The 21,432-nt window shown below is 44.9% G+C and overlaps 2 protein-coding genes across 5 annotated transcripts in view; one reads left to right on the top strand and one right to left on the bottom strand.

Annotated features, from left to right (window-relative positions):
• The window catches only part of thoc1 (THO complex 1), a 102,312-nt gene extending 99,219 nt beyond the window's left edge, over window positions 1-3,093 (bottom strand). For all 3 annotated transcript variants that reach the window (XM_070892888.1, XM_070892895.1, XM_070892902.1), the window contains exon 1: window positions 3,017-3,093. In XM_070892888.1, coding sequence (XP_070748989.1) covers window positions 3,017-3,064 — 48 coding nt within the window. In that variant the 5' untranslated portion in view covers window positions 3,065-3,093. The remainder of the gene's footprint in view (window positions 1-3,016) is intronic.
• trappc9 (trafficking protein particle complex subunit 9) overlaps window positions 1-21,432 on the top strand; it is a 1,402,808-nt gene that overhangs the window by 2,977 nt on the left and 1,378,399 nt on the right. Inside the window, exons 1-2 of one of the 2 annotated variants that reach the window (XM_070892846.1) lie at window positions 3,170-3,389; window positions 20,401-20,564. The gene's annotated coding sequence lies outside the window, so the exon portion shown is untranslated. Of the gene's footprint in view, window positions 1-3,169; window positions 3,390-20,400; window positions 20,565-21,432 lie in introns of those variants that run through there. The other variant, XM_070892854.1, reaches the window with a different exon arrangement.

The following is a 21,432-nucleotide window of genomic DNA, read 5'->3' as shown; positions in this document are numbered from 1 at the left end:
CTCATATGTCAGTCCTGCCATCCCGGGAATCAATCTAGTAAACCTTCATTGTACTCCCTCAATAGTAAGAACGTCCTTCCTCAGATTAGGAGACCAAAACTGAACACAATATTCCAGTTGTGGCCTCACCAAGGCTCTGTACAACTGCAGTGAGACCAACCTGCTCCTATGCTCAAATCCTCTAGCTATGAAAGCAAACATGCCATTTGCCTTCTTCACCACCTGCTGTACCTGCATGCCAAACTTCAATGACTGATGTACCATGACACCCAGGTCTCGTTGCACCTCCACTTTTCCTAATCTGTCACAATTCAGATAATATTCTGTCTTCCTGTTTTTGCCATTCCTTTTTATATTGCTTAATAATTTGATTTTGTAATTTCTATTTGTCTTGTTGATGGTTCTTCCTATTCTCTTTTGTCCTCCTCTCCTTTAGGTCCTAAGGACTTTTTGTATGTCTTTTTCTTTAAATTCAATTTTCCCATTAGTTCTATATTTCATCCATGCCTCATAATTAGCTTGCTTGTTTTTGGCGTTTAGTGGATGAGCAAGATAACACTGATTACCCTTTTAAAGATTTCCTACTGATTTTTTGTCTCTTTGTTTTCAAGATTTTTTTTCAGTTTACATTTAAGCTCCATCCTCATTATTTGCTCTTTTCCAATTTATTATATCAGTCTTTGTCCTATTTATATCACTTGATCCTAGTCTTGAACCTTACTATGTTGTGATCACTCTACTAAAATGCTTTCCTACCCTTAATTCTCCTATCTGTTCTGGTCCATTACCGATTACAAGATCCAGCAGTGATTCTTTCCTTGTTGGACTTCTTACGTACTGAGTGAGAAAATAGTCCTGTATACACTGTAAAAACTCAATTCCCTTTTCTCCTTTCACGACTTCTTCCTGCGAGTGTATTTGTGGTAGTTAAAATTTTGCATGATTATTATTCTATACTCGCTACTCAACTTGTAGATTTGTCTACATTTTCCTTCCTTCAATTCCCTTCCATTATTTGGTGGTCGATCATATACTCTATCAGGGTGATGGATCCCTTCGCTCTTAACTCAATCCATATGGAGTCTGTATCTATCTTACTGTAGTTACATCCTTTTTTTCTACCCTTATGAAGAAAGATTCGAGAAACTTGGGCTTTTCAGCCTTGAAAGGTGTTTCTATAGAGGTATACAAGATAACTAATTGCTGGGTTAAAACTAGTAAAGGGCAAATTTAAGACTAACAGTAGAAATCTTAATAAGACCTCAGTTAGAATGCTGTGATCATTGGGCTCCATGCGATAGGAAGGATATAGAGGGTTTGGAGAGGGCAATAGCACATTCACTAGGATGCTGCCTGGTATGAAGAAATACTATGTAGACAGATTTGAAAAATTGTGCCTTTTCACTATCACACAGATTATAGAAGAATATGATAGACGTGTTTTTAAATTTTGAAAGGACGAGACAGGGTAGATAGAAGCAGGTCCCAGTAGTTGAGGGGTGCAGAACAAAGGGCCACAAATACAAGATTAAATGTAGGAGATTTAGAACTGAGAGCGAGAAACTTCATTGCGGAGTTGTGAGAATGAGAAATTCACTTCTACGGTTTGTGATGAAGACAGAAGCTCTGTCAATATTCAAGATTAGATTGGAGAGTTAGAAGAAGTAAAAGGGGTTGAAGGGATATGGAGCAGGGCATTTAAATGTGATTATAGCCATTTTCTCATGGAAAGTAAATGCTGAACGGCCTATTTTTACGTAAATTCATACAAATATCTGTTTGGCTGTTTGTGAACACCCAAAAAAAATCTGCACACCGAGAAGTTGCTGCATTCCGAGTCACTGTGAAACTTAGAGGTACATTAGCCCTGAATTTGCAGTTGTTGTATCGCCTTTGAAATTGCATGTGCTTAGTCACGAGCGTGCTATTTGTCAAGTTCCGAATAGAAAGCTGATCCGCTGCGACTTTCAAACCCTCATTGCCAGCGAAAAATTGGGGTAACTGCACATCAATTACGCTGGAAAATTTTACGGCTGGTGTCAACAGGCGCAGGAGCCCAGGTGCCCAAGTTGACTTACGCACAACAGTGTGCCCTTGGGATCCATGAGCTACGATGCTGCACACAACTCTGCAGCAAGTTTTCGTTTGGGGCTTCGCAAGTGCGGATTTTGTTCTGAGATTAACAGCGTACTTTTTTAAAGCTACACCGCCGTCCGCAATTTCAAGGCCAATAATGCTTACATTTCATAGGTTTACAAACTACATTAAATTACATTTTTTAAGTTGATGCCCCAACTGATCCATGTTCCCCTCCTCCAAAACAGGCTTACACTGTCCCCACACAGCCCCAGGCACTGTACCCCACACTGCTCTTGTAGCTATTTTATTCAGTTTCTCTCCCTGCAGACAGACTTTCTGCTAAATAACTGCCATCCCCACAGCCTGAAAACACCACCACATGAAATCCTCTTTTAAATAAAGAACACGAGCGAAGCATGTTTTAAAGCTGCAAAACATTGCAAGATTGAGAATGTTTAGGAAGCACTGAAATTTCACTTTCACATTTTAGCCGAGACTCATTGGTTGTGCTCACACCTTTAAAAGATCCTCTCAGGTGCACATTGTACTATTTGAAGAGCAAGGGAATTCTCTCGGTATTGTGGACAATATTTATCTCTCAATGAACATCACTAACAAAAAACGTCTGGCATAGAAACCCCACCCACCCCCCTTTAAAAAAGGGTGCCGTGAAAATACAAGAAATACAGTCTCGATGACCACGGAGCAGAGTAGCTAGTTTTATATAACACACAATTATATATTGGGCCGGAACATTGTCGCGCCTGGTGTCCCGAATCACTTTTTAAGTCGCTGATGACAACTCTCCCCTCCTCCTTCCCCAGGCCCAGGAATCTTATTTAACCTTAACCCTCCCGTACCCGGTACAATAAACAATAAACTATACAGTATCCACAATGAGGAAAGGGCAGATCACAGAGCACCAACGATTGCTTACACTGAATTTCTGCCGCGCCTCATTAAACTGGAACACGCCAGGCGACATTTTGACCGGAAGTCCCGAGTGCGATGCGATGCGAGCTGGGAAACTGGGCCTCGGCTCAGCAGCGCCCCCTCGCTTCAGGCGAGCAGACCAAAGCACAAAGTTACAGTCCTCAACCGTTACACAGACAACATTACACAGAGCGCAATGTTACAGCCCTCAACGTGATGCACACGGCACAGTTACAGAGCCCACATAGTTGGAAAGTGTGAGGTCATGCACTTTGGCAGAAAAAAATCAAAGAGCAAGTTATTATTCAAATGGAGAAAGTTTGCAAAGTGCTGCAGTACAGCAGGACCTGGGTGTACTCGTGCATGAAACACAAAAGGTTAGTATGCAGGTACAGCAAGTGATCAGGAAAGCCAATGGTATCTTGGTCTTTATTGAAAAAGGGATGGAGTATAAAAGCAGTGAAGTCTTGCTGCAGCTAGAAGGCCACACCTGGAATACTGCGTGCAGTTTTGGTTTCCATATTTACAAAAGGATATGCTTGCTTTGGAGGCAGTTCAGAGAAGGTTCACTAGATTGGTTTCGGAGATGAAGGGGTTGACTTATGAGGAAAGGTTGAGTAGGTTGGGCCTCTACTCATTGGAATTCAGAAGAACGAGAGATAATCTTATCGAAATGCATAAAATTATGAGGGGGCTTGACAAGGTGGATGCAGAGAGGATGTTTCCACTGATGGGGGAGACTAGAACGAGAGGGCATGATTTTAGAATAAGGGCCCGCCCATTTAAAACCGAAATGAGAAGAAATTCTTCTCTCAGAGAGTTGTAACTCTGAAATTCGCTGCCTCAGAGAGCTGTGGAAGCTGGGACATTGAATAAATTTAAGACAGAAATAGACAGTTTCTTAAACGATAAGGGGTTATGGGGAGCAGGCAGGGAAGTGGAGCTGAGTCCATGATCAGATCAGCTATGATCTCATTGAATGGAGGAGCAGGCTCGAGGGGTCGTATGGCCTACTCCTGCTTCTATTTCTTATGTTCTTATTACACAGAGCACTAGAACCGACAAATTAACAAATTAAACTTTGGACATTAAACGGTCAAATTAAAATTTGATTGCCGGGGATGATGATGCACTCCAGTCCCTCCGGTGCCCACCTCTTACGGAAGACCACAAGTGTACTGGTGGACACCGCTTGCTCCATCTGCAGGGACACCCTGCTGCGAACGTAACCGCAGAAGAGAGGCAGGCAGTCGGGTTGAACAACTCCCTCAACCGCCCGCTGCCTGGACTGCGCACTGTTACATTGTCCACATTACACAGAGCGCAACGTTACAATCCTCATGGTGATGCTTTCCGCACAGTTACATGGTTCACATTGCACAGACCCAAACATTACAGTCTCAAAGTGTTGCACTCCGCACCGTTACATCGTCCACTTTACACAGAGCGCAACGTTACAATCCTCATGGTGATGCTTTCTGCACTGTTCTATAGTCCACATTTCACAGACCCAAACATGACGAATTCCAAGATTACACAGACCCAAACATTACAAAATCCGCAAGTTCTTTTTCATTGATGTAATTTACTGGAAATGTTCCCTTTTAAAGAAATGCAACAAATCTCATCACATATTTTAGAGAACGTTCGAGGGTGATGACTATAAAAAGAAATACATTCTTCCATCTAACCTATTTTTTCCTATGGATTTCATATGCGCCAACCTAGAACACGAGCAAAAGCTTACCAACAACTTTTTTTAAACTGACACAGCCCCAAGAAGCTGACAGCTCCAAAACAGTAATGAATATAGACATATGACATAAGAACAAGGAAGTAAGTGAGAGTGCAGTGGGATATGGGCTGGCATATCCTACACTGCAAGTATATTCATCATTCACTACTTTCATTGCACTACATTAAAGCACAGTTAAAGAAGAAAGACTTGTATTTCCAGAGCACCTTTCATGATCTCAGGATGTCCCAAAGCACTTTGCAGCCAATTAAATATTTTGGTGCAGTCACTGTTGTAATTTTTTAGACACCGCAGCCAGTTTATGCACAGCAATGTGATAATGATCAGATAATCTGTTTTAGTGATGTTGATTGAGAAATAAATATTGGCCGGTACACTGGGGAGAATGCCCCTACTCTTCTTTGAAATAGTGTCATGGGATAGACGAGGGTAGACGAGGCCCTCAGTTTAACGTCTCATCTGAAAGATGGCACCTCTTACAGTATAGCACTCCCTCAGTACTGCACTGGAGTGTCAGTGTAGATTTTTGTGCTCAAGTCTCTGGAGTGGGACACAATTTCAAAAACCTTCCTGAACCAGCGCAATTGGCAGAATCTCACAATTTTGACCTGGGGCACAGCCAGTTTTGTGGGTGGGGTCTGATTCAGGCAACTGGAATCTTGAACCAACATAAAAGATTGCGGAAAACACAAACGTAAGCGGTTTGGGGCACAACTCACTGACATTTGAAATTCCCCGATCTTCGAAGCTGGTTCAGCCGATTGCGCTTATATATCTAGCTTACATATTCCGACGCTGCACTCGAGACTTTGGTGGAGGAGGTGGAAAGCAAGAGAGATGTGCCATATCCATAGGCTCAGAAGGGCAGTGGGAGCAGATAGCCGTGGTCGTCAATGCCAGGAGTCAAGCCCCGAGGACCTGGATGTAGTGCCGCAAAAGATTCAATGACCTCACACGAGCGATCATGGTCAGTTAATGCATCTTCAAATGCCATATCCCACAAACTGCTCCACTAGACTCAGCAACTGCGCAATGTGCCACACCCCCATCACTCACCTACCAACAGTCTCTATCAATCAGGACTCATATCTAACATTCATAGCTTCATCTCACCCTTACACACTTAGCATTGTTGCAAGCCTCACACTCACATCTTGCACACACTCTTAACTACTTAACTGTGTCAGCCACATCACCCAAACAGATTGCACTGACATACTTTCCTCTCACTTGCAGGACAAGGTGGGGCACAACCAAAGGCAGCAGGATCTAACCGGCGGGGTACAGGTGCACCTGCATATCCTTGCCCCCATAGAGGAGGCGGTGCTCGCCATCATTGGAACGGCCATTGCTGAGGACGTGGCCAGCAGCGGAATTGAATCCATGGCAGATGATGGTATGTTCATACGTAATCTTCCTTCTCATTTACTCTCATCCCATAATCTCTTCTGATTTACAAGCCACAGATGGTGTAAGCATGCACCTCTTGCTTTCTCCCTCTCCCCTCACCACAACCTTATTCTTGTGCCTTTCTCCTTTAAGAAACCCAAGAACTGCAACCTGGCCAGGCAGTGGTGGAAGAGCAGCAGGTGGAAGAGCAACAAGACAATGATGATGAAGAAACACCATCACTCGATTTCACACTCGCAGCCGCTCAGATACTGACACTGCGCGTAGTTCAGAGGATAGCATAGAGGCGTAATCTGCACATGGTGAAACACCGGGCATGAGTGGCCTGCAGCCAGGCAGGGGGCAACAATAGCACAGGTGGCAGCTCACCGGAGAGCAAGGTCTATTGCAGAAGATTCAAATGTGGACTTCGATGGGGCAGCCGACAGAAGAAGGCTGATGGGTATGCACAATGAAATGCTTGGTGCATTGGGAAGCTTGCCTGTAATGTCGAGGAGCATGGAGGAGTCCGGCACCAACTTGGCACAGGGCTTTGCGCAGTGCTTTCGGATGAGATGTTAAACCGAGGCCCCGTCTGCCTTCTCAGGTGGACGCAAAAGATCCCATGCCACGATTTCGAAAAAGAGTAGGAGAGTTATCCTGGCCAATATTTATCCCTCAATCAACATAACAAAAACAGATTATCTGGTCATTATCACATTGCTGTTTGTGGGAGCTTGCTTGCTGCCGCGTTTCCCACATTACAACAATGACTACACTCCGAAAGTACTTAATTGTCTGTAAAGAGCTTTGAGACATCTGGTGGTCTTTCTTTCTTTCTTCTTGCTTGGGGCCCATCCTTTCCAGCATGGAAGTGGCAGCCAACTTCATTCGCACACTTGTGGACCCAAACGTGATGCAGCATCTGATGGCTGATATCTTAGCTTCCAGTGCGGCAAATGCAGCAGCCACCAAACATCTGAGTGCTGCACTGAAAGTGCTGACAGCTGCCATCATGGCTGTGGATTCCAGTGTTCAAAGGAGCTTGCAGGGTGTCACAGCAGTCCACCAATCTGTCCTCCAACAGATTACTGGGATTGCTGAGGCACCACCCCAGGAAAGTGGCAGTGGCTCTGTGGAGCATGACAGCATTCGTCCTCCCACCCCTGCCACTCTGCCAGTGCCCTTGCAGTTCCCTGTCAGCCAGCCAGCCAGCCCAGACTGCTGCTGCTCCTGCCGTGATAGCGCAGTCTGAAGCCGGCCCTTCTAGGCCCAGAGCTGCTCAAGGTCGTCTGCAATCTTCTCCACTGAAACTCAGCAGTCTTCCACCATCCATGCTGCAGCCACTGGGGTAGTACTGCATAGGAGCACCAGGAGAGGCAAAGGCATACAGAAGACAGGCACGAAGGAAATGCACACGGGTGATTAGTTTATGTTTGTTTTGTATGCATGCTTTGGTTGTTATATGATGTCTGCAACACTGAATGTACCTTTACACTGCACACACCTAACCTGTACACCAGGTAACCCAGTATAAAAGGGAGCTCACAGCTTGGTGTCCTGATTTGAGGAGCTACAAATAAAGGACTACAGTCTACACAGTTTAAGTACCATACCCTGCCTCGTGGAGTCATTACCAAAGGTGTCTACATACTCAATAACTGGCGACGAGGTCACGAACTACACACTCAGCATATCAAATTTCACCAACTTTTAACAATTCACCGATGGGAAAGATTGGGACACTTTTGTATAAAGATTGGAACAATTCTCCACAACCAACGACCTAGATGGGGACACACCGGCTGCACGACCGAAAAAGCGGAGAGCCATCCTGCTTAGCAGTTGTGGGCCCACCATCCATTGTCTCGTCAGGGACTTGCTAGCCACCAAAAGGCAAGACAACCACCAAGAACTATGAGGAACATAAGAACATAAGAATTAGGAACAGGAGTAGGCCATCTAGCCCCTCGAGTCTGCTCCGCCATTCAACAAGATCATGGCTGATCTGGCCGTGGACTCAGCTCCACTTACCCGCCCGCTCCCCATAACCCTTAATTCCCTTATTGGTTAAAAATCTATCTATCTGTGACTTGAATACATTCAATGAGCTAGCCTCGACTGCTTCCTTGGGCAGAGAATTCCACAGATTCACAACCCTCTGGGAGAAGAAATTCCTTCTCAACTCGGTTTTAAATTGGCTCCCCCGTATTTTGAGGCTGTGCCCCCTAGTTCTAGTCTCCCCGACCAGTGGAAACAACCTCTCTGCCTCTATCTTGTCTATCCCTTTCATTATTTTAAATGTTTCGATAAGATCACCCCTCATCCTTCTGAACTCCAACGAGTAAAGACCCAGTCTACTCAATCTATCATCATAAGGTAACACCCTCATCTCCGGAATCAGCGTAGTGAATCGTCTCTGTACCCCCTCCAAAGCTAGTATATCCTTAAGGAAGGTGACCAAAACTGCACGCAGTACTCCAGGTGCGGCCTCACCAATACCCTATACAGTTGCAGCAGGACCTCCCTGCTTTTGTACTCCATCCCTCTCACAATGAAGGCCAACATTCCATTCGCCTTCCTGATTACCTGCTGCACCTGCAAACTAACTTTTTGGGATTCATGCACAAGGACCCCCAGGTCGCTCTGCACCTCAGCATGTTGTAATTTCTCCCCATTCAAATAATATTCCCTTTTACTGTTTTTTTTCCCAAGGTGGATGACCTCACACTTTCCGACATTGTATTCCATCTGCCAAATCTTAGCCCATTCGCTTAACCTATCCAAATCTCTTTGCAGCCTCTCTGTATCCTCTACACAACCCGCTTTCCCACTAATCTTTGTGTCATCTGCAAATTTTGTTACACTACACTCTGTCCCCTCTTCCAGGTCATCTATGTATATTGTAAACAGTTGTGGTCCCAGCACGGATCCCTGTGGCACACCACTAACCACCGATTTCCAACCTGAAAAGGACCCATTTATCCCGACTCTGCTTTCTGTTCGCCAACCAATTCTCTATCCATGCTAATACATTTCTCTGAGTCCGCGTACCTCTATCTTCTGCAGTAACCTTTTGTGTGGCACCTTATCGAATGCCTTTTGGAAATCTAAATACACCACATCCATCGGTACACCTCTATCCACCATGCTCGTTATATCCTCAAAGAATTCCAGTAAATTAGTTTAACATGATTTCCCCTTCATGAATCCATGCTGCGTCTGCTTGATTGCACTATTCCTATCTAGATGTCCCGCTATTTCTTCCTTAATGATAGTTTCAAGCATTTTCCCCACTACAGATGTTAAACTAACCGGTCTATAGTTACCTGCCTTTTGTCTGCCCCCTTTTTTAAACAGAGGTGTTACATTAGCTGCTTTCCAATCCGCTGGTACCTCCCCAGAGTCCAGAGAATTTTGGTAGATTATAACGAATGCATCTGCTATAACTTCCGCCATCTCTTTTAACACTCCCCTCCAGCTTTCCTGGCAAACCCTGGGATGACCTGGCCCTCATTCCTAATGGAGGACAAGGAACTTGTAACACTAATACAGGAGCAACTAAAACCAAAAGAAAACATCCTCACAGCCAGGCACCGGTTCTACACTTACTGGTGACCCGAAGGCCAAGAAATTACTAAGTATGCTGCACATTTAAGAAGACTAGCTGCAACGTTGATTTTGGAAACCACCTTCATGAAACACTAAGGGACATATTTGTCATCGGAATCGGCCACGAGGGCCTCCTACACAAATTGCTCTCTGCGGACATCACAGTCACCCTGCAGAAAGCAATTCAAGTGAGCCAGGCCTACATGGTTTCGGCCGGCGACTCCAGGTGAATACTGACCCAGGACTCTAAACCAGCAAACGCAGTGCACCTCATGGATACTTCTAAAGGCAGAAATGCTGCCCCGAGTCCCGCAACACTGAGTCCGCCACATGGGACAAACCAGATGGCCCCGTGCTGGCGCTGTGGAGGAAACCACAGGGCCCACCAGTGCCGCTACAAAGACTATACATGCAAAGGCTGCAAAGAAAAAGGGCACCTTCAGAGAATGTGCAAAAAAAGCTTTACTCACCGCGTCACCGAAGTTGGTTGATCACCGGGGCTCCAACACAAATGAAGGTGAAGCTGCTCAACCCCTGGAAGAAGAGTATGGAATTTATACCTGCTCCACCAAAAGTTCTCCATGGACGATCAAAGTAGACATCGACAGAGTTCCAGTTTCCATGGAGATCGACACGGGCGAGCCAGTCTATGATGAGCCAAACGACCTTTGAAAAAATTTCGATAAATCCCGCCACTCGACCAAAACTGTCTCCTGTCCAAGCGAAGCTGCTCACCTACACCAAAGGTAAAATCCAAATCATTGGCAGCGTGGACGTCCAGGTCTCCCAGGGTGGCGTGTTGAACAGACTCCCCCTGTGGATCGTTGCCAGCGATGGTCTGCTGGGAAGGAATTGGATGAACCCGGTCCAAATCAGTCGAAGTGGCCAGCTTTCCTGGCAAACCCTGGGATGACCTGGCCCTCATCCCTAATGGAGGACAAGGAGCCCACACAGTCCTGTGGCCCTGCCCACCACCACACACTCACCCACAACACAAAGTATGGACCCTACCTACTGCTGTACTGGCTACCCCACTGAGGGATCCCACAGTAGTGACACCCACATGATCTGTGTGTGAAGGGGGGGGAAATGTATGAGGCCAGCCTCAAGTACAGGGATCACACCTGGCACCCACATAACCCTCACCATAACCTCTGATAGCCCACTACTGATCACATCCCCAGCTCATGACAATAAGGACTTGAAAAATGCTTGGGGGGGAGTGTTCTGCATGCATGCTTGTGTTATTATGTGGTGTCTGTAACACTGAATGTACCTTTACACTGTACACACCTTACCTGTACACCAGAGGGTGCTGCTGCTGGAGACCTAAGGTTTACCTCCACACTGCAGGTAACCCAATATAAAAGGGAGCTCACAGCTTGGTGTCCTGACTTGAGGAGTTACAAATACAGGACTACAGTCTACACAGTTCAAGTACCATACCCTACCTCGTGGAATCATTACCAAAGGTGCCTACATACATAATAATGTTTGTATGTAATATGGGATGATTTAATTTATAAATTTGGTTTGGAATGTTTATTATGTGTTAGCTTTTATTTTTGCATTGTGGCCAAGTGACCGCTGTGATGGTCAGTGACAGAGGGAAGGTAAGGTTTGGGATTGTTGGTGAATGGAGAATTAGGGTTGCGTTTACTGTTATCACACTTGGATGATTTCTTCTTGGATAGCCCAGTCAAAAAGAGTTGTCTGGTTTTTCTCCTCCCTTACTCTTCCTCTTCCTCATGCTCCTGCTCTTCAGCTGGTCAACGTATAGTTAGTGGCAAGGGTCGAGTCCTCATAATGGTGAGATGCTGCACAGACATGAATCTTGACACCCGCTCTGCTGAATACTGCAGGGCTCGTCCAGAGTGGTCCAGGCAGCAGAAGCGTTGTTTCAGCATGCCAATGGTCTGCTCTATCATGTTTCATATGGCAGTATGGCTTTTATTGTATGCATGCTGCCCACGTGTGCATGGGTTGCACACCGGAGCCGTGAACCACATCGTCAGTGGATAACCCTTGTTGCCCAGTAGGCTCCCTTTGGTTTGCCGTGGTGGCTCAAATGCAGATGGCACACGCAGAATGAAGGCACCATGACTGCTTCCAGGATACATACCCGGCATGATTCGCTGCCTTTGGTTGCACATCAGCTGGAAGTTGAGGGAGTAGAATCCCTTTCGGTCACGGGACTTGTCAGAGTTGACATACGGTGCTTGCAAAGCAACATGCATGCAATCAATGGCACCCTGTGCCATGAGAAATACTGCAATCCAAGCGAAGCTACGTGCTCACTCTACCTTTTAGTCTCTGGCAAGACAGCATGAAATGTAGTCAGCTCTCTTTGAATATAGAGCCTCAGTGACCTCCCTTATGCAACAGTGGACAATAAACTGAGATGTTTTAAATATCTCCAGCTCCAGCCTGGAAGGAACCCGACGCGTAAAAGTTCATCGCCATGGTCACCTCACAGCCACTGGCAATGCAGTTCTCGCCCTGCTCTGAGGTTGCAATTGTGGCTTCAGCAGGTGGCAGGTTTCAGCTCATTGTCCCTCACTGAGGTTCATGTAGGAGAATTGCTCCTCAAACACCTTAGGTGGATATGGCATCCTGCTGAGAGCCCTTCTCCACTCCTCCTCCTTCTTCCAGCAGCTTGTCTTGCTCTGCGTGGCCTCTGTTCATTCTCCACGTCATGCTATATTCCAAGAAGAATTCCTACTAGTGCATCCATGTCTGTCAGCATGTGGTTGTGTAGAAGCCTTGCAGTCAGGAAAATGTCCTGAAACATGTGCCATGCCAATCCCTGAAGACTTGAGCAACTTTAAACAACTATAGAAAGCACCAGTCTCTTGTAGAGTCGCAGCAAAAGTCAGTAGAAATCAATCAGCAACTAACCTACAAGTAGGTGATGATCAATGTCCCCCTAAGTTTTGTGGCCATGTGGGCCACTTACCAGCTGTAGTGCTGGAAAAGATACCACGTAGCAAATTTAAAGGGACCATGCTCCTAAAATAAAAATTAGAGGGAACATTACATAGAAACATGGAAACATAGAAAATAGGTGCAGGAGCAGGCCATTCGGCCCTTCGAGCCTGTACCGCCATTCAATTTGATCATGGCTGATCATTCAACCTCAGTATCCCACCCCAGCCTTCTCTCCAATACCCCCGATCCCTTAAGCTGTAAGGGCCACATCTAACTCCCTTTTGAATATGTCCAACGAACAGGACTCAACAACTTTCTGTGGCAGAGAATTCACAGGTTCACAACTCTCTGGGTGAAAAGGTTTCTCCTCATCTCTGTCCAATATGGCTTACCCCTTATCCTTAGACTGTGTCCCCCTGGTTCTGGACTTCCCCAACATCGGGAACATTCTTCCTGCATCTAACCTGTCCAGTCCCCTCAGAAATTATACGTTTCTATGAGATCCCCTCTTATTCTTCTAAATTCCAGTGAGTGTAAGCCTAGCCGATCCATGTAAACCATGTCCTCATATGTCAATCCTGCCATCCTGGGAATCAGTCTGGTGAACCTTTGCTGCACTCCCTCAATAGCAAGCGTGTCCTTCCTCAGATTAGGAGACCAAAACTGCACACAATACTCAAGATGTGGTCTCACCAAGGCCCTGTACAACTGCAGCAAGACCTCCCTGCTCCTATACTCAAATCCCCTCGCTATGAAGGCCAGCATGCCATTTGCTTTCTTTACTGCCTGCTGTACCTGCATGCCTACCTTCAATGACTGATGTACCATGACACCCAGGTCTCGTTGCACCTCCCCTTTTACTAATCTGTCACCATTCAGATAATAATCTGCCTTCCTGTTTTTGCCACCAAAGTGGATAACCTCACATTTATCCACATTATACTGCATCTGCCATGCATTTGCCCACTCACCTAACCTGTCCAAGTCTTCCTGCAGCCTGTTAGCATCCTCGTCGTAGTTCGCACTGCCACCCAGCTAAGTGTCATCTGCAAACTTGGAGATATTACATTCAATTCCTTCGTCCAAATCGTTCATGTATATTGTAAATAGCTGGGGTCCCACCACTGAACCCTGCGGCACCCGACTAATCATTGCCTGCCATTCTGAAAAGGACCCGTTTATTCTCACTCTTTACTTCCTGTTGGCCAACCATTTCTCTAGCCACGTCAATACATTACCCCCAATACCATGTGCCTTAATTTTGCACACTAATCTCTTGTGTGGGACCTTGTCAAAAGCCTTTTGAAAGTCCAAATACACCACATCTACTGGTTCTCCCTCATCCACTCTACTAGTTATATCCTCAAAAAAATTCTAGAAGATTTGTCAAGCATGATTTCCCTTGACTTGGACCGATCCTGTCACTGCTTTCCAAATGTGCTACTACTACATCTTTAATAATTGACTCCAGCATTTTCCCCACCACCGATGTCAGACTAACCAGTCTATAATTCCCTGTTTTCTCTCTCCCTCCTTTTTTAAAGTGGGGTTACATTAGCTACACTCCAGTCCATAGGAACTGATCCAGAGTCCATGGAATGTTGATAATGACTACCAATGCATCTACTATTTCTAGGGCCACTTCCTTAAGTTCTGTGGGATGCAGACTATTAGGTCCTGGGGATTTATCGGCCTTCGGTCCTTTCAATTTCCCAAACACCATTTCCTGACTAATAAGGATTTTCCTCAGTTCCCCTCGTATTTTCGGGAGGTTATTCGTGTCTTCCTTAGTGAAGACCGAACCAAAGTATTTGTTCAATTCGTCTGCCATTTCCTTGTTCCCCATTATGAATTCACCTGATTCTGACTGCAAAAGACCTACAATAGTCTTCACTAATCTTTTTCTCTTCACATATCTATAGAAGCTTTTGCGTCAGTTTTTATGTTCCCTGCAAGCTTACTTTCAAACTCTATTTTCCCCCTCCTAATTAAACCCTTAGTCCTCCTCTGCTGAATTATAAATTTCTCCCAGGTTTGCTGCTTTTTCTGGCCAATTTATATGCCTCTTCCTTGGATTTAACACTTTCCCTAATTTCTCTTGTTCACCACGGTTGAGCCGCCTTCTATACCCTCGCTAAGGTCTTCACATCCTTCTTAAAGTGCAGTGCCCAGAATTGGACACAATACTCCAGTTGAGGCCGAACCTGTATTTGATAAAGGTTCATCATAACTTCCCTGTTTTTGAACTCTGTGCCTCTATTTATGAAGCCCAGGATCCCGTATGCTTTTTTAACCACTTTCTCAATCTGCCTTGCCATCTTTACAGGTTTGTGCACATATACCCCCAGGTCTCTCTGCTCATGCACCCACTTTAGAATTGTACCCTTTAGTTTATAGTGCCTCTCCACGTTCTACCTACCAAAATGTATCACTTTGCACTTTTGTGCATTAATATTCATCTGCCACGTGTCCACCCATTCCACCAGCCTGTCTACCTCTAATTGAAATCAATCACTATTCTACTCGCTGACGCACTCCAGCAGGGGTGTTGAACCTCACCGTCGATGCCCTTGCTGATAATAGGCTCTCGAGGTATGGAAAGTAGTCCACGTTGTCCAGGGCTGTGCCGTGGATCTTGATGACTGGGGGGCAGTGCTGTGTGGTGGGGTCAGGTTGGTGGAGGACCTTTGTCTTACGGATGTTTAGTGTAAGGCCCATGCTTTCGTATGCCTCAGTGAAGATGCTGACGATGAGTTCAGTCTTTGAATGTGTGCAGACGCAAACGTTGTCCGCATACTGTAGTTCAACGACAGAGGATGGGACCGTCTTGGATCTGGCCTGGAGGCGACAAAGGTTGAACAGGTTTAAAGGCAGCCCATTGTTCGATTACAGTTTTGCCTGTCAATCTTTGATTCTAATTTACTCGGGCCAGATCCGTTCTCAACCCACTGAAGTTTGCTGACGATACAAAGATGGGAGGAAGAGTAATGTGTGAGGAGGACATAAAGAGGCTGCAGGAGGACATAGACAGGCTAAGTGAGTGGGCAAGAATTTGGCAGATGGAGTATAATGTTGGAAAATGTGAAGTCATGCACTTTGGCAGAAAAAATCAAAGAGCTAGTTATTATTTAAATGGAGAAAGATTGCAAAGTGCTGCAGTACAGCGGGACCCGGGGGTACTTGTGCATGAAACACAAAAGGATAGTATGCAGGTACAGCAAGTGATCAGGAAGGCCAATGGAATCTTGGCCTTTATTGCAAAGGGGATGGAGTATAAAAGCAGGGAAGTCTTGCTACAGTTATACAGGATATTGGTGAGGCCACACCTGGAATACTGCGTGCAGTTTTGGTTTCCATATTTACGAAAGGATATACTTGCTTTGGAGACCGTTCAGAGAAGGTTCACTAGGTTGATTCCGGAGATGAGGGGGTTGACTTAGGAGGAAAGGTTGAGTAGGTTGGGCCTCGACTCATTGGAATTCAGAAGAATGAGAGGTGATCTTATCAAAACGTATAAGATTATGAGGGGACTTGACAAGGTGGATGCAGAGAGGATGTTTCCACTGATGGGGGAGACTAGAACTAGAGGGCATAATCTTAAAGAATAAGGGGCCGCCCATTTAAAACTGAGATGAGGAGAAATTTATTTTCTCAGAGGGTTGTGTATCTGTGTAATTCGCTGCCTCAGAGAGCTGTGGAAGTTGGGACATTGAATAAATTTAAGACAGAAATAGACAGTTTTTTAAACGATAAGGGAATAAGGGGTTGTGGAGAGCGGGCACGGAAGTGGACCTGAGTCCATGATCGGATCAGCCATGATCGTATTAAATGGCGGAACAGGCTCAAGGGGCCATACGGCTACTTTTGCTCCTATTTCTTATGTTCTCCCACCAATCACCTATCTGTGACATTACTCCTTGATTTTACTGTTTGTTTGGAATTCACTGGATTTGTATCTGCCTCAGCTGCCGATTTCTTCTAGGTCTGCACCGTCCTCAGGTCTTGTTCTCCTTATTCTCTGCCGCCTCGCTGCCAACTCCTTCCAGGTTCATGCTGTCCTCGGGTCCCGCTCTGTTTAAGTACTGCCGCCTCCTCCGGTGTCAACTCCTTCCAGGTCTGCGCATTCAATCAGATCATGACCTGTCTTTGTTCTATATCGCTTGATAGCCTTACACAACAACATTTTCTCAATTACAGTATTGAAATTTCAGTAGCGCCAGTCTTTTGGTGGAGAGAGTTCCAAATTCCCACTACCCTTTGCATGAGAAAATGCTTCCTGATTTCACTTCTAAATAGCCGAGCTCTAATTTTAATAATTTAATTTTAAGACTGTGCCCTCTTATTCTGGATTCCCTCACCAGTGGAAATTGTTTCCCTGTATCTACCTCATCGAATCCCTTTAGCATTTTAAATGCCTTCATTAGATTACCCTTCAACCTTCCAAACTCAAGGGAATACAAGTCAAGTTTATGCGACCTATCCTCATAATATAACTGTTTAAGCCCTGGTATAATTCTGCTGAATCTGTGCTGTACCCCTTCCAAGGCTCATTTATCGGGTTCAATGCCCAGAACTGAATGGAGTACCCCTGACGGGGTCTGACCAAGACTCGCTACAACTGAAGCTTCACTTTTGAATTCCAACCCTCTTGAGAGAAAGAGCAATATTCCATTGGTCTTTTTGATTACTTTTTGTACCTGCGCACTGGACTTGAGATTTGTGTGCAAAGATGTTAAATTTATTTGCTCCTCCACAGCTCCTAGTCTCTGGCCATTAAGAAAATATTCTGAGTTGTCTTTCTCAGATTCAAAAGTAGATGACCTTACAGTTACCCACAATGGACTCCATCTGCCATAGTTTTACCCACTCACTTAATCTGTCTGTGTCCTTTGTAACTTCCTGACCCAATTTAGTGTCATTTGCAAACTTAGTTATACAACTCTCTATTCCTTCATTTAAGTCAATGGGCCTGAAATTCTGGCCTCCCCGAGTCCGTACGGAGTATGTACGGACCCAAGAAGGCATCGTAAAAGCTGGTTTTTGGCACGCAATGCGCATGCGCCGAAAACCAGCTTTTCCGATCTGTCAAGTTCTGGTTTGACAGATCGCACGCATCTCGGCAGCAAGGACATTCACATGGGCAAGATTGCACTGTTTGCCCATCTCTTGCCCAGCGAATGTCCTGAAAACTCTTGCGCCTGGTAAAAGCAGGCACAAAGTCTACTTTTACCAGCGTAAGAGTTTTAAAACATATAAAAATAAAATTTAAAAACATATTTTATATTAAAAACCCTGCCCACTAAGATAAGTTTATTTTAAACCCTAATTACAAAACTTGTTTAAAAATTGGAAAAATATATATATTTTTTCCAACACATTTATTAACTTTAATTTCAATTAATTTTAATTATGTGAGGTGTGTTTTTTATTTTTTATGTTGTGTTTAGTGTGTTTGTGTTTTTCTTCTCATTAATAGCAATAAGAACTCGTTTTATACGGAGAATACTGTACTTGATTGGTTGTACAGTCACATGTGACTGCACCTTCTGCGTTCAAACCTCGAGGACGGGAGCATGCTTCGAAGCGTGGGAAGAGAAGGCCTCCCCACCGGAATCGCAGGCGCCTCCAGGACCATCAGGACACTGCTGTTCTGGCTGGCTTCGTCGGCGGTGGCGGGGCCCGCCCAAAGAGACATCGGTCGCCCGGCATCGGCTGCTTGTGGGCCCTGCCCGAAGTCTTCGGCGGGGCCCAGCTTCTTCGTTGGTGGTGGGATCCACCCGCCCCGCATCTCGCTGGGGGGGGGCCCGCCCGAAGAGACATCGGCAGCCAGCATCGACTGCTTGCGGGCCCCGCCCAAAGTCCTCGGCGTGGCCCGGCTTCGCCATCAGTGGCGGGGCCCGTGGCCTCTCGCTGGGGGCGCGCCCCGCCCGAAGAGTCGGCGGTGGCGGCGGCCCGGCATCGTCGTCATCTTCTCTCCCCCCTATCTTCTTCTCTTCCCCCCCTATCTTCTTCTCTTCCCCCCCATCTTCTTCTCTCCCCCCCATCTTCTTCTCTTCCCCCCCATCTTCTTCTCTCCCCCCCATCTTCTTCTCTTCCCCCCATCTTCTTCTCTCCCCCGACCCCCCCATCTTCTTCTCTCCCCCTACCTTCTTCTCTTCCCCCCCTATCTTCTTCTCTTCCTCCCCTATCTTCTTCTCTTCCCCCCCATCTTCTTCTCTCCCCCCCGCCTTCTCCCCGGTTCTGCAGTAGGTGAGTAGAAATAATTTGTTATTTATTGAGTGATTTTTAATTTTTTTTTTGGATTGATTTATTGGTTTAGTTATTGATTTATTTATCATTTATTATTGATGATGGCTCTTTATTTGTAAAAGTGAAGTGTTTAATGTTTGTAAACCCCCCTCCTCTCCCTCCCTATCTTTCGTTCTCTATGCCTGATTTCTAAGTATAGGCAAGGTTTTTCTAAGCGTACAAAAATCTACACTTACTCCATTCAAAGTTAGTTTGGAGTAAGTTTTCGCTGCCGAAATATCCAAACAGGCGTAACTGGCCAGACACGCCCCCTTTTGAAAAAAGAAATCTGTTCTAAAATGAAACTGTTCCAACTGACTAGAACTGGCGCAAACTAAAGGCCAAGAATTGCAATTTCTAAGATACTCCATTCTAAACTAGTTGTTCCAAAAATATAGGAGCAACTCAGGCCGAAACTTGACCCCTAGATGTCAGGCCTATACCTTGCTGGACCCCCAATGCTGCCAAATTCCAACAGCCTCACTGTACAGCTGTCAAAATCCAGAACCAACCCACTTCAATTCTTCAAAAGCCCATGATAATTCCTCAGTGCCACTAAATGCCAGAACCAGCTCTCAATGTTCCCAAAATCCAGGTCTGCCTCCAACGAAAGTGCAGGTAAACTCCATTCCCCCTACCCAGTCCTGCTAAATGCGAGATATCTTCCTCCATTTTGTGTATGTTGTGTACCATCTTGCTGCATACTCTCTGCTTTAAAAAAAAGGATAAAAATGAAGTATATATAGGTAAATAAATATATGTGAAATAAAGACCACTCATTTACAATTTTCACAGATTAATGACAGGTGGACAATTCAATCTCCAAAGCACCAAGAAAAATCCCACAATGACATTCAATAAAGATGAAATTATGCATAGTCTGCCACTGTAAATCAGTAGCTTTGATATTATCCCCTATGTGTAATAAACAGCCCTATTGTGTTAAAAGTTAAAATCCACTCCACCATAACTTCAGAAACTTAAGCCCCCACAAAAACAAAAGAGACTTTGATGCCTTTGAGTTTGCCATCCACCATTCCTTGTGTTGTGCTTTCCCGATGTTCTCACTCTCATAAGTGAGTCAGAAACCACAACTGAGATTGGGACATCCCAGCATTCCCCATGTTTTCACAATGGAAACCAATTTTATATTGGGCCATAATTTGCTCTTAAAATAACGGCAGGGTTAATGGCGCTCTCTGTTATTTATGCACGCATGCTACAAGCAATTTCAGGCAACGCAGATACATGTTAAACACCAAAATCCAAAAGTTGCTTTCTGAGATGCGCCACTCTGCCGTTAGCTTAGTGAAAACAATGTCTTGCTTTCTGGCTCACCATTGAAATGCAGTGAATAGTGTGAGATTGCTTTTTTGCGCACTAGATGCAAACTAAATTTCTCTTTTCCATTTCAGTCAAAGAATCAAAGTTTGAAAAAAAAGCTGCTCCCTAACAACGGAGGCAGCGTGAGCTTGGAGCAGCTGGAGGGAGTTTGAAAAAAGCTGCTCCATGACAACGGAGGCAGCGCAAGCCTGGAGCCTCAACAGACCTGTCAAGGGGACAAAATGGGACATAAAAAGTAATAAAATTATGACATCACAAGGATGGAGGACGGTGATTGGTTCTTCCTTATTAATTGAATCACTGGACAGGGAATGAATTTTAAAGAAAGCTAATAACTGATTTAATTTGCTTCAATTGCTGATTTTCTAATTTTAACTTAATTTATAATTATGGTATATATTATTTAATTTTGTTTGATTATAATTAATCTTTATTGTACTGATTTTACTATTGTATACTCTTTATTGTATTATTTACAATGTAATTTGAATTTCTTTTTTGTTCGTTTTTTCGCCTGTGTCTATCTGCGTGCGCATTTTGGCTACCGCTTCAGACCCGAGCCTTTAACCTCTTTTTGCACTTTCTTCTCCCACTTTTTCTCTCTTTCCCTCAATGGTCAATATATAACGTGTTGTAACATTGTTGTGAAGCGCCTTGGGATGTTAAAGATGCGATATAAATAAAAGTTATTACTATTATTATCCATATGTTCATTAATAGCTACTGCTTTCTCCTTATCTTGCTAAAATTAGGGGACATAGTCTCAGAATAAGGGGCCGCCCATTTAAAATTGAGATGAGGGAGAATTTCTTCTCTCAGAAGGTTGTAAATCTAAGGAATTCTGTGCCCCAGAGAGTTTTGGAGGCTGGGTCATTGAATATATTTAAGGCGGAGATAGACAGATCTTTGAGCGATAAGGGAGTATGGGAGTTATGGGGAATGGGCAGCAAAATGGAGCTGAGTCCATGATCAGATCAGCCATGATCTTATTGAATGGCGGAGCAGGCTTGAGGGGCAAAATGGCCTACTCCTGCTCCTATTTCTTATGTTCTTATGTAAAGTTAGAAATGTGCACACCAGTTATTCTTTAAGGATGATACTAC

Source organism: Pristiophorus japonicus, chromosome 1, assembly GCF_044704955.1.
Source record: "Pristiophorus japonicus isolate sPriJap1 chromosome 1, sPriJap1.hap1, whole genome shotgun sequence".
Lineage (NCBI taxonomy): Eukaryota > Metazoa > Chordata > Chondrichthyes > Pristiophoridae > Pristiophorus > Pristiophorus japonicus.
The sequence above is the reverse complement of the archived record's forward strand: the minus strand, read 5'-3'. Positions and strand labels throughout refer to the sequence as shown.